The sequence below is a fragment of the Lynx canadensis genome, chromosome B3 (genome assembly GCF_007474595.2).
Source record: "Lynx canadensis isolate LIC74 chromosome B3, mLynCan4.pri.v2, whole genome shotgun sequence".
Taxonomy (NCBI): domain Eukaryota; kingdom Metazoa; phylum Chordata; class Mammalia; order Carnivora; family Felidae; genus Lynx; species Lynx canadensis.
In genome coordinates, this window is record NC_044308.2 from 52,118,673 (window position 1) to 52,131,104 (window position 12,432).

General features: G+C 39.4%; 1 protein-coding gene across 3 annotated transcripts in view; it reads right to left on the bottom strand.

Annotated features, from left to right (window-relative positions):
- The window catches only part of TMOD3 (tropomodulin 3), an 82,777-nt gene that overhangs the window by 32,404 nt on the left and 37,941 nt on the right, over window positions 1-12,432 (bottom strand). For 2 of the 3 annotated variants that reach the window (XM_032593639.1, XM_030318184.1), the window contains one exon: window positions 9,574-9,730. In XM_032593639.1, coding sequence (XP_032449530.1) covers window positions 9,574-9,730 — 157 coding nt within the window. The remainder of the gene's footprint in view (window positions 1-9,573; window positions 9,731-12,432) is intronic. The other variant, XM_032593640.1, reaches the window with a different exon arrangement.

Consider the following 12,432-nt stretch of genomic DNA (forward strand, 5'->3'; position numbering starts at 1 on the left):
GGTTATGCATGGTATTTCTGAGAAAGTTCCCTAAGCGATTCTGATAATTACTTATTCAAATTGATAACCACTAATCTGGATGATTATGGTTCTGAAAAGATTAGTATGAGTTACCCTGGACTAATCTAATTGTTTTTCCTCTCCTTGAAATATGGTCAAAAAAGCCCTAACTTATAACTCTATCTAAGTGACTTTAATTTCTTTATTTAACGTAACAAAGTCTAAAACTGCAATTTTTAAAAAACTGAAATGACAATTCTTTATACTGAGGCAAAATAAGACAATAAACAATGACTAGGTCAGAAAACATCTCTCAGACAAGTATGAAATGACATGCCCCCCCAACCCCCAAATGAAACAAAACAAACAAAAACAGAGCTATGACTCTTGGTTGCTAATGTTAGAACAGTTCAGTAATGTTTATGTAACTACAAATGACAGCTAAGGAAATAGAAGAAACCAAGATAAGAATTCATGTAATAGTGATTTAAATGCATGGCACTTACCCAAACTCATGTTTGTGCCAAGAGGGAAAAAAAAAAAAAGGGACGATCTTGCCAAGACCCTTGTTTTTGTCACCAATCAGTAAGAGATACTGTTAACCATGTTAACAATTTTATTGCCGGGACCTTTCTTCACTAGTCCTCATCTCTTCTCTTTTGCTGTGATAGCAAGTTACAGCTACCACAAATGTAAAGAAATTATCTTAGTCATAGCTCCCAGCCTTGCTGAGTATATATAAGGTATAATAAAAAGAAACAGAGATGGCTCCTATTTATTTCATTTCTACAGAGGTGAAAGGCCCCTAGCTAGCTAATTTTAGTGTTTGTTTAAAAGCTACCAGTTCCAGAACAGATTCCAGGCAATTAGGCCACCTTTTGATCAGATGCACATAAACTTCAAATCAACCAAACTCAAGAATGAAGGGCAGATCCTGGAAAGGCATTTTTATTTTCACCCAAAGACACATGAACTTACTCAATACTGCAATAAATGCTCATTTATTCAACAAATGTTTAGTGAGTTTGTATACACTAGATAATGAGCTAGAAAGACACTGTATGGAAAGTAAGAGATCTTTATTTTGGGGAGATAGAATTCTAGAGACTTCCATCTGTGGCCAAAATGAAATAATAAAGACAGGATTTACCCACATGCCTGAAACCCCAAAATGGACAAGATATGTGAAAGAAGTTTTCAAGATACTAATAATCATCACACAACCAAGGGCAGCGATCCCAGAGAGAGGAGAAACAAAGGAAGCCCTGTGACTGCTCAGCTTCCTGCCTGGAGAAAGTGTCTAGCTGCAGCACAGGGAGCGGGAACCCAGGCAGGGCTGGGAGAACGTTCTGAACCGAGGAGACAGAGCTGAGGTCCAGAAAGACCAAAGTGGCTGTGCATGTGCAAGAAAGAATCCCAGAGAGGAGAGAGTTGCACAGAACTGGAGCTCTGGAGCTCTGCAGAGGGCTGCCTTTTCATACCCAGCAGAGCAGTACTCAGCACATGTGTGTGATGGAACTACTTGGGGCCAAGGAAAAAACACCTGAAAAAAGTACAGATAATAGTGCCTGTTCTCATGCAGGGCTGAGAGTAAGACGTGTTCCCAGCAACCAGACTATAAAACCTCATCATTCATAGAGCATTGGGTAAGCAGCTCAGAAGTTCCTGCAGTGGAGAAAAATTTAGCCCTAGACTGAATGAATACTGCTCCAGTCTCATCCAACAAATCTTAAAAACAAGTCCCTAAAAATCAAACTGTTTCCAAGTGACTTAATCATGTCCCAGAAAGAAATTCAGGAATATTTACAGGGAAACCAAAATATCCAGCACCCAACAAGTTAAAATTCATAATGTCTAAATCCAATTAAAAAAATAACCAGAATGTAAGAAGCAGGAAAATTCCATCCATAAGCTAGGAAAAATAATCCAATATAACTTATTAATGACAGATGTAAAATTAGCAAGTAAGGATATTAAAACTGTTATTATAATTATATTCCATATATTCAAAAAGTTAAGCAGAGACATGGAAGATATGGGGGGGAAAGGAGGAAAAAGGGAACAAAGAACTGATGAGACAACAGAAAAGATATTCCATACTAGCACTAACGAAGAGAAAGTAAGATTGGCTATATTAATACAAGACAATGTAGATTTCAGAGTAAAGAATACTTTACCAGGGGTAAAAGAATACCAGAGTAAAGAATACTTTACCAGGGGTAAGGAAGAGCACGTCATAGTGACAAAATGGTCATTTCATCAGGAGGACTTACCAATCCCTAAATGAACAAAAACTAATAACAGAGCTGCATAGTATATGATTCTGGAACAATTAATTACAGTATTCTATATAGTATGTAAATTACACACTAAATGTCGGAAGGAAAGGAATATGCATTCCCTGGGTATGGTTACCCAGAGGAAAGTTTCCATAAAACGAGGTCTTAATATGAGCGACGAACGATCCATCTGGCTAACTCCTGACCCCAAAGGAATAATGAGTAAATCATTCAAAAAGACAGAGTGCTCGGTCTGAAAAGGAGACACCAGTCTGTGTTACTAAACTTAAGCAGCCCATTTCAAATACCAGCTTCATTGGTGGGGAAGAGCACTTTATACAGTGTCGGTGACGACCACTTTATATACGTGCATATAAGGGAAGTTTAGATTTATAAGACATGCATACAAAAGTAAGAGCCCATCTTTATCTTCAAATTAGTGGCAACGAATTACCCACTGGCAGTTATGTAAGCCTGTTGATTCAGGCAGGTTATAATCATGATCTTTTTGGCTTATAAAGGGATGAGGTCTGCCTTTTCTCCAAAGAAATCATGTACGCAGCAAGGTGAGGGAAGCCTCTTTTAGTGTAAGAGTAACTACAATAAGTTTCCCGGAAAGCTGATATAATTATGAATAAAGAACTTGGAAAGCGTATGAGAAGTTTTTAGTTTAAAACAATAAGGTTAAATTCACCTTTAGTAACAAGCAGGGAAAGGTAGGGCCGGTGGGATTTGTGACACTAAAACCCAAGGGCATTCCTTTCTCAGGGAGGGGAAGGAAAAACAACAAAAAGCGTAGATGGCTCTTCCCTAAGAGCCAACAGGGAGAACAGGAGGCTCTGTGAGGAATGGAGGAGCCCCATCTGGGTGAGTCAGTGGCTCAAAGGGAATTCTCCGGTGCACCTGAATGTAGTATACAAGGTGCAGCATGGCTCTGGTTCATCTGTAAAATAAGGGACACCTGGGGGACAAAACTCAGGCTAGGTAAGGGTGAAGGGTGATACTAGAAATGCAGAGGAAGATTCCTGGCAAAGAAAAGCAAAATGAGAGTCGGTAAGAAATATTAAAGAGTAGGGCAAATTAGTTCTCCAGGAGCCAAATTCATGGCGAAGATCTATGCCTTATCTATTCTGGAGAAAAAAAATATAATGGGAAATGCTAATCAGCTATATAGCCAGCACTCTGCATTTTCACTGTTCTCAGGAATGAGAAAGAATAGGATGAACACTCTCCTTCACCCTTGTCTTGGTCTCTACCACAGTTACGTGTTTTGTAGAATTTCAAGGAAAAAGAGGTAAAAAGCTTCCAAACATTTTAATATTATGTTTTTAAGTAAAAGGAATGAATATTGGAATGTTGTTTAAATTTTCTTAGGTGCTTAGTTTCTCAACATTTTGAACACAGTAGACTCGTAAGAAAGGCATTTTCTTTAATACTTGCCAAGATTACTTGTTACCATATCATACCTAGCACGAGCTTATTAGATTTAGATGAATTTAATAGATGCATATATGCATACTGTGAATTCTACTGTAATGATGCACTTAAAAACAATCCTTAATACATCTTTTGTCAGCTATCCCTTACTAGCTGCTTAATACCTTCGTTTTGCTATTAATAAAACTACACTATTGGGGCGCCGGGTGGCTCAGTCGGTAAGCATCGGACTTCAGCTCAGGTCATGATCTCACGGTTCCTGAGTTTGAGCCTCGCATCGGGCTCTGTGCTGACAGCTCAGAGCCTGGAGCCTGCTTCAGATTCTGTGTCTCCCTCTCTCTCTGCTCCTCCCCCACTCTCTCTCAAAAATAAACAAACATTAAAAAAAAAAAAAAAAAAACTACACTATTAAAAGCAGAACATTTACTAGTGTAGGACACAAAATGTTCCCCAAAATGCATCTAGGATTAATTTCTTCTTCTCAGACGTTGGCATACACTTTCAATTTGTAAAATGTACAATTTTAAACATTTCCCAGATCACAAAATAAAATTACTCATTTATCTATATATAACCACTCTCAAGAATCCTTTTTAGTCTGTGATGTCTTTTTAAAACATTTTGAGGGGTGCCTGGGTGGCTCAGTTGGTTAAGTCTCAGACTCTCGATTTTGGCTCGGGTCATTATCTCACAGTTTGTGAATTCAAGCCCTGCAGTGAGCTCTGCACTGACAGTATGGAGCCTGCTTAGGATTATCCCTCTCTCCCTCTCTCTCTGCCCCTATCCCACCTGTGCTTGCTCTCTCTCTCAAAACACACACACACACACACACACACACACACACACACACAAAACACAAAACACAAAACAAAAACAAAAACCAAAAAACAAACCATTTTGAGATGATCTAGAAAAACAAAATTTGGCATGAGTATACAGTTTCTGTCCAAAGAAAAAATCCTGAAATGTCCAATTTTCAGTTTTACGTTGATTCCCTTTGGTCACACCAATTCTGTGTAATTTTACCTCCACAAAGAGGGCGTGTCTTTCAGTGAACAAGTATAATTAATCATTTAATTAGTCTCAGAATAGGAGAAGCAGTCAACTTTAATGATTGGATAATCCTTTTAGTGGTTCCCAATTTTTTGCTTAAAAAAATGAGTGGTCATCTTTTTCAATCTTTGACAACAATTACAATGTGAGATCACTGTGTGATTTTGGCACATAACTTGGAACTAATGGACATTGCTATAACATGCACTGGCAAAGACAGCTAATACTGTCATTGGGCACTGAATTCTACAACATAGCATCTCAGTGTAAAAAAATTTTTTTTTTTAAGTTTAGAGATTAATGGCAGATTTTACATGTTCTCACTAGTCTAAGTACACAAAAAAGTAAAATGCTTGCCTTAACAGGTTTGCAAACTTTTTTAAAATAAAGAACCAGGAGAACCTCTACTGCCTAAAAGCATCCTCAATCTGAAAATCTATCTCCTATGAAATAAGCTATTAAGAAATTTGGGACTCAATCTAGGTATTTAGGATAAAAAGTCATAGGAGAGGCATCTTAAAAATCTTAAAAAAACATACACCTTAAAAAGAAAGAAAAGCTTTGGGATGTTCAGAGCTAAGAAGGCGATTCACATTTAGCTCAGTTGGAAGGTATGCTAATAAGATGTAGATGAATTATTCTCAGGATCTTCTAGAATGTGATCAAGATCTTGAGGATGAGACCCAAAGAAAGGAAGGCATACTAATGACTGAGGATAACTAAAGCTAACTGATTTAAGGATGAGAGCCTAGGGTAGATTAGAGAACATGAGCTGGCTTTTAGCTCTACAGTATTTCAAAGCAGAGCTCTACAACGAAAGTCTCCCAGTTGTTGAAGACTAATTTGTGCTTCTCCAGGTCTACGACACTGTAACATGGCTTCTAAGACTTGACCCACCCAGTCTAGGGTGGTAGTATTTGCTTCCATCACATGGATTCCTGAAATTCAAACCTCATTTCTGTGGTTCTGGACCACTCCTCCATGACAGAAATTAAAGTCCCTTGTTTGGTAATAACATCACACTGACGATCCTTTAAAATGACTACACCACCACAGAGGCACCTGGGTGGCTCAGCTGGTTAAGCATCCAACTCTTGATTTCAGCTCAGTTTATGATCTCACTGTTATGAGTTGCAGTCCCACATTGGGCTCCATGCTAACAACATGGTGCCCGCTTAGGATTCATATTCTTTCTCTCTCTCTCTCTCTCTCTCTCTCTCTCTGCCCCTCCCCCCTCACAGTCTTAAAAAAAAAATAAATAAAATGACTACACCATAAAGGATTTTTATGGTAATTTCACTATACCCATTAACAAATCTGGTCCACACAAAAACTGCATGAATGAGGCAAAGCAGATATTCAGCCTGTATGATGCCTTTTACATAAATTTCAAAACAGGCATAACTAATTTATTGTATTAGAAGCTAGGATGGTTGGGGCACCTGGGTGGCTCAGTCGGTTAAGTGTCCGACTCTTGATTTCAGCTCAGGTCATGATCTCACAGTTGTGAGACTGAGTCCTATGGTGGGCTCCATGCTGAGTATGGAGCCTCCTTTGGATTCTGTCCCTCCCTCTCCATCCTCCCCCACCTTACTTGCACATGTGCAGAAACAAAGATAGAAAGAAGCTAGGATGGTGGTTACCTCCAAAAACAAAGAGAAAAGTGGGAAGAAGCCGGGTAGCGACTACATGGCAGTGCTCACTATATAATCAACCAAGCTATATCCTTCTGATTTGTGCATTTTCTGTAAGCATGTTACGCTTCAGGAAAAAGTTCATTATTTTTAAAAATGCTAGTCTTAGTCATTGCATCATAGCTGCCCATAAACAGTATTCAACAAAGCTACAAGAAGCAGTAAAAATAGTTAATGTATTATAAAAACTGACTATGAATGCAAAATTACCTGCTTTTTAACTCAACTACTTCTGTTTACTTCATACCCATCCAAAGTGTAAGAAATGAGATAAAAATTTTTAGAAGTTAGAAAATGGGGTGCCTGGGTGGCTCTGTTGGGTGAGCATCCGACTTCAGCTCAGGTCATGATCTCACGGTTTGTGAGTTAAAGCCCCACACAGGGCTCTGCACTGTAAGCTTTGGCTGCTCAGTCTCCCTCTCTCTGCCCCTCCTTTGCTCCATCTCTCAAAATAAATAAACATTAAAAAAAAAAAATAATAAAATCTTAAAAAATATATACAATTTTAGGGGCACCTGGGTGGCTCAGTCAGGTAAGCATCCAACTCTTCTTGATTTCTGCTCAGGTCATGATCTCATGGTTTATAAGTTCAAGTCACACATCCGGCTCTGTGCTGACAGCGCAAAGCCTGTTTGGGACAATCTCTCTCTCTCTCAAAATAAAATAAATAAACTTAAAAAAATAAAACAGGGGCACCTAGGTGGCTCAGTCAGTTAAGCATCTGCCTCAGTTCAGGTCATGATCTCGCAGTCTGTGGCTGGAGCCTGTGTCTGGCTCTGTGCTGACACCTCAGAGCCTGGAGCCTGCTTCGGATTCTGGGTGTGTGTCTCTCTCTCTAACCCTCCCCCACTCATGCTCTGTCTCTCTCTCTCTCAAAAGCAAACATTAAAAAAAAACAAAAATAAATAAATAAGTTATAAAAAGAAACAAAATTATTATACACTCCAGCTGAAGGAAGATACATCATTTTTTTTTCCTTGCCACCCATATTCCTCGCCTCTATCATTTCTCCCCTCTGATATTTTCTTGTTTTCCACAATTCTTCTCTACCTTCTTTCCTACTCCCTCTAATCCTCCAAGATCTTTCCCTAGGCAACTGGAGATTATGAAACAAGAGCATACTGGGAAGCTTCCTGGGTCAATTTAGGACAAACACGGCTCTTTCACATCTCTTATTTTCTCTTTTTGTCCTCAAATTCCTTATTTTTTTCTGCCATCTCTCTTCCCATATCTCTCCCTCCATTTCTACCTCCATTTGAGTCCATCTAAAACACACATAACAGTAAAATGTGATCAACCAATGTTTATTCTCATAGACTCATACTCTCCTGTATAAATAGGATTGAAGCTATAAACACTGTGACGTTATAGGTATGGCTGTCTGGATGAAAGCATAACCAGTAGTCTTTTCTGTAATAAACACAAAGGAACTGACATTTTTGTTCATCTCTGTGATTCTCCATACTTTAAAACTATGTATTGGTTTTCAATCCTTTTTCTGGCCCTAAACATTTGAGGACAAGACATTCCCATCTCTAACAGTAGTGTGATGGTTAATGTTATGAGCCAATTTGGCTGGGCATGGTGCCCAGATAATTGGTCAAATATTATCCTGGGTGTTTCTGTGAAGGTGTTTTTGAATGAGACTGACATTTAAATCAGTGGACTTTGAGTAAAGCCATATGTGGTGAGCCTCATCCAATCAGCTGAAGGGCTTAACAGAACAAAGACTGATCGTCTCTGAGCAAGAAGGAATTCTGCTGGCAGACTGCCCTTGGACTTGAACTGCAACTCTTCCCTAGGTCTCTAGGCTGTCGGCCTATCCTGCAGATTTCAAACTTAATAAGCCTCCATAACCACACGTGCCAATACCTTAAAATAAATCTCACCCCCTCCCCAATACAGAGCCTTTTGGTTCTGTTTCTGTTTCTCTAGAGAACTCTAATACAAGTAGCTAAGATAATGATGCTGAACTAGAGATAAGGGGCTGAACTAGATAAACTAGTGAAAGAGCAAATGAGTTGGGGATGACAGATAATTTTAAAAAGGTTTAATGAAGACCTCGTGAATTACCCACTCAAAAATCATTCACTAGCCTTCCTCTGTTACAGAGGCTAGAATGCTAAAATGAATTTTCAAGTTTCCCTTGCCACTAAGGGGTAGCCACGTGACAGAGCTGTGGCCAAATTCCTGAGAAGGGCTTCCTTCCCAAGTAAAAAGCTAAAGCCTAACTAGAAGAAAGCACTATGCTCTAACCTTCTTCCTGTCTGGATTACTAAGGATTCAGGTGTAAAAACAGTGCCTGGAAGAGGTAATCTGCAGATCCTGCAACCGCTGCCACCATTCGCCAGTATTCCACACATGATCTCCTCAACAAGGGTGCAAGCAGACTCTGGCTCTGCAGGCCAACACGCACTGAAAGCTGAGTAGCTTAATCTACTTCATGTTGTGTTATATATAGAACTTTAAAATATATGGCTATACTCAGTCTCCACTGAGGCTACCTAAGGTCAAACTCTGCAATGGGAGGGGCCTGGACTAGAAAACTCTCCTGAAAGTAATGGTTATGAAGCACTGACAATTATAACTATGAATTACTAAGGAAGGCTGTAGGAATTATAACTATGAATTACTAAGAAAACTAGAAAACTCTCCTGAAAGTAATGGTTATGAAGCATTGACAATTATAACTATGAATTACTAAGGAAGGCTGTAGGAATTATAACTATGAATTACTAAGGAAGACTCCTTTAAAAAGAGTCTTTGAAAATATGGCCTGAATTATTTTATGACAGTTCTCCTTAAAGAAAGGAGTTAGAACTGAGCACTGCCTTGACATCATTTCCATTCTGAAATATACTAGTGAATTAAAATGTTTACCTCAGCACACTAGAGCGTTATATAAAATCACTGTATAATAAAATCTCAGAAATCATTCAGAAGGAACTTACTGGCCAAGTTGATGAAAAATGCAAATGAAGTGCCAGATTACCTGACAAGTTTCTAAGTCAACAGTGTCAGATGCATCTCTAAAAACATTATTTCTCCAGACCTACCTTACCTATAAAAAGAAAAATCAAATGCTATCGAATAATGACTTCAAAGTTTACCTTTTTTTTCTCCAGTGTAGGGCACATAGTCTTCCCTGTCCTTATGCTCCAATGCCTCCTTCTCCAGGTATGAAAGGAGGTGTTCTCTATCAAATGGCCCTGTGGCGGACTTTGACGTCTGGTTCTTCTGCCGGAACCCTGCAGGCAGAAGGGCATTCTGCCAAAGAGAATGAATCAGCCATTATGACCACCAAGAATGCCAACATTATATGCTTCCACAGATCACCCATTTAAGAAAGACTTATAGACCAGAATGTGATACTGGCATTAAATGTTTCATTTTAGGGCAGCAACGTAAAAGTGTTGTACACAAAGTTTTCTTTATTAGGTAGAATTCACTTCCATTATTAAAATAAGCACATAAACATTTTCTTCAGAAAGTTCTACTAGAAGGAAACACTCCTTACTTTTTAAATGTCCTGCATGGTAATAAAAAATAGTTTTCTTAATGATTAACAACTGCTCAGCATATAAGCATATACAGAAAATAATTCTATTACAAAAGAATTCTAAATGATATATACATCATATTCCTTCATAACGACTTCTATTTCGTGGTAAAGGCTTTTTCATATAAACACATGCATTCCATACAGTAATGTTCTGATATTACTGATCAGAACATTAATGTGAAAGGTTCAATGTATCGATAGATGTACATCAGCACTAGGATGTACTGCAGCAACCACCGTCATTGCTACTCACGCACCAAGGCACATGGATGTCCTCCTAACAAGAGCTATATCTCTGGGGTTCCATGTGGGTACAATCTTTTTGAGAGCATGGAGGGACTGAGAGCGGGGAAGGGGTGCAAGGTCATGGATTAAAGTTGTCTCTTGTAGGGGCGCCTGGGTGGCGCAGTCGGTTAAGCGTCCGACTTCAGCCAGGTCACGATCTCGCGGTCTGTGAGTTCGAGCCCCGCGTCGGGCTCTGGGCTGATGGCTCAGAGCCTGGAGCCTGTTTCCGATTCTGTGTCTCCCTCTCTCTCTGCCCCTCCCCTGTTCATGCTCTGTCTCTCTCTGTCCCAAAAATAAACAAACGTTGGAAAAAAAAAAAAAAGTTGTCTCTTGTAGTTCCTACTCTGAATTTTCACTAAGTCCAGGAATAGCAAGTGGCGATTAGACAATGTGAGCTCCATCCTTTTGCTCATCGAAAGGCAAGAGGTGGGGCACCTGGGTAGCTCAGTCAGTTAAGCCTCTGACTTCAGCTCAGGTCATGATCTTGCAGTTTGTGAGTTCGAGCCCCGCTTCGGGCTTTGTGCTGACAGCTCAGAGCCTGAAGACTACTTCAGATTCTGTGTCTCCCTCTCACTCTCTGCCCCCCCCCCACCCTGCTTGTGCTGTCTCAAAAATAAATAAACATTTAAAAAATTCTGATAAAAAAAAGGGGGGGTGCCTACGTGGCTCAGTCAGTTAAGTGTCTGACTTCAACCCAGGTCATGATCATGATCTCTTGGTCTGTGAGTTCCAGCCCCACGTTGGGCTCTGTGCTGACAGCTGAGAGCCTGGAGGAAGCTTCTGTTTCTGTGTCTCCCTCTCTCTCTACCCCTCCCCTGTTCATGCTCTCTCTTGCCCTCAAAAAAAAAAAAAAATAATAATAATAAAAAAGAAGAAAGAAAGGCAAAGAGGTGATACTGCCTTGTCTCACTGTTCCTAGATATTCTTTGCTTTAGAAATGGAAGGCAGCCCAGTAAGTCACACAAAAGGGCCAGCCTTCTTTTGCCAACACCTTCCATAATGCTGAATCTCATGGATGTTATAAGATAATTTTCATTATAAAGGGAGATCTTATATAGATAATAATAGGGAATATACATTTTATAACTAGAAAATACAGCACTTCAACTGTGGCCATTTGCTGAGATCCATAATAATTTTCATAAAATTCACCTTTGTGCTCTCCTCATGTAATGGTATGCATTATACAGAAAGGTCATCTATAAATATGAAATACAAAGGAGGTCTGTTCCTAACCCTGCACTAAGAATGCATTTTGTAATGCAAAATTGTCTACAGGAAGATAATAAAGAAACAAGACTTCTACCCACCAACTCGGAAATTGAGAACTATGCATGAAGAATCCTACCCATTTTTACTTCCTAAAAAACTCATTTGTCTATTTACTTCTCTCCGTCTCCAACACCATTACTTTGGTCCAAGCTATGATCAAGCTGGCAGGGAATATTATACTAACTTCCCGAATGGTTTCCCTGGATCACATCATCCCTCATTCCCATTCCATTATCTCTTACCTTAGCCTCACCTCACATACCCTCCTCATTCTAGCCACACTAGCCCTAGTTCCTCCCCTGTGCCTGCCACACACTTCGTTCTACCAAAGACCTTCTCTAGAATGCTCTGTCCACCATTTTTTGCTAGTCATTTTTAAGACTGCAGCTCCATTCCCCCAAAGAGGCTTTTCTTAACCTCCCATTATATGCTCTTATACTAATATGGTACGATTATTTGATTAATGCCTACCTCCCCCACTCCTACCAATCTGCATCATGAGGGCAAAGACCACATTTGTTTTGCTTACTCTTATAACCTTAAGCCTAGCATAGCACCGGAATCTATTGGTTGCTCCCCAAATATTTACTGAATAAAGATTTGAGAACACTTTTAAAGAAAAATGCTCATTAAGGCAAATTAATCAAAGTTACTCCCCATCACCATCAATAATACCTACTGCTCTTTCATGGGGGTAGTAATGGAGTTGCACTATTCCACCTGCCAGGTCAAAATCATGTGAAACATAGGTTGTTTGGTTTTTTTTTTTTTTGTAATTTTTTAATGTTTATTTTTTAGAGAGAGAAAGACAGACAGACAGACAGACAGACAGACAAACAGCACAAGTGGG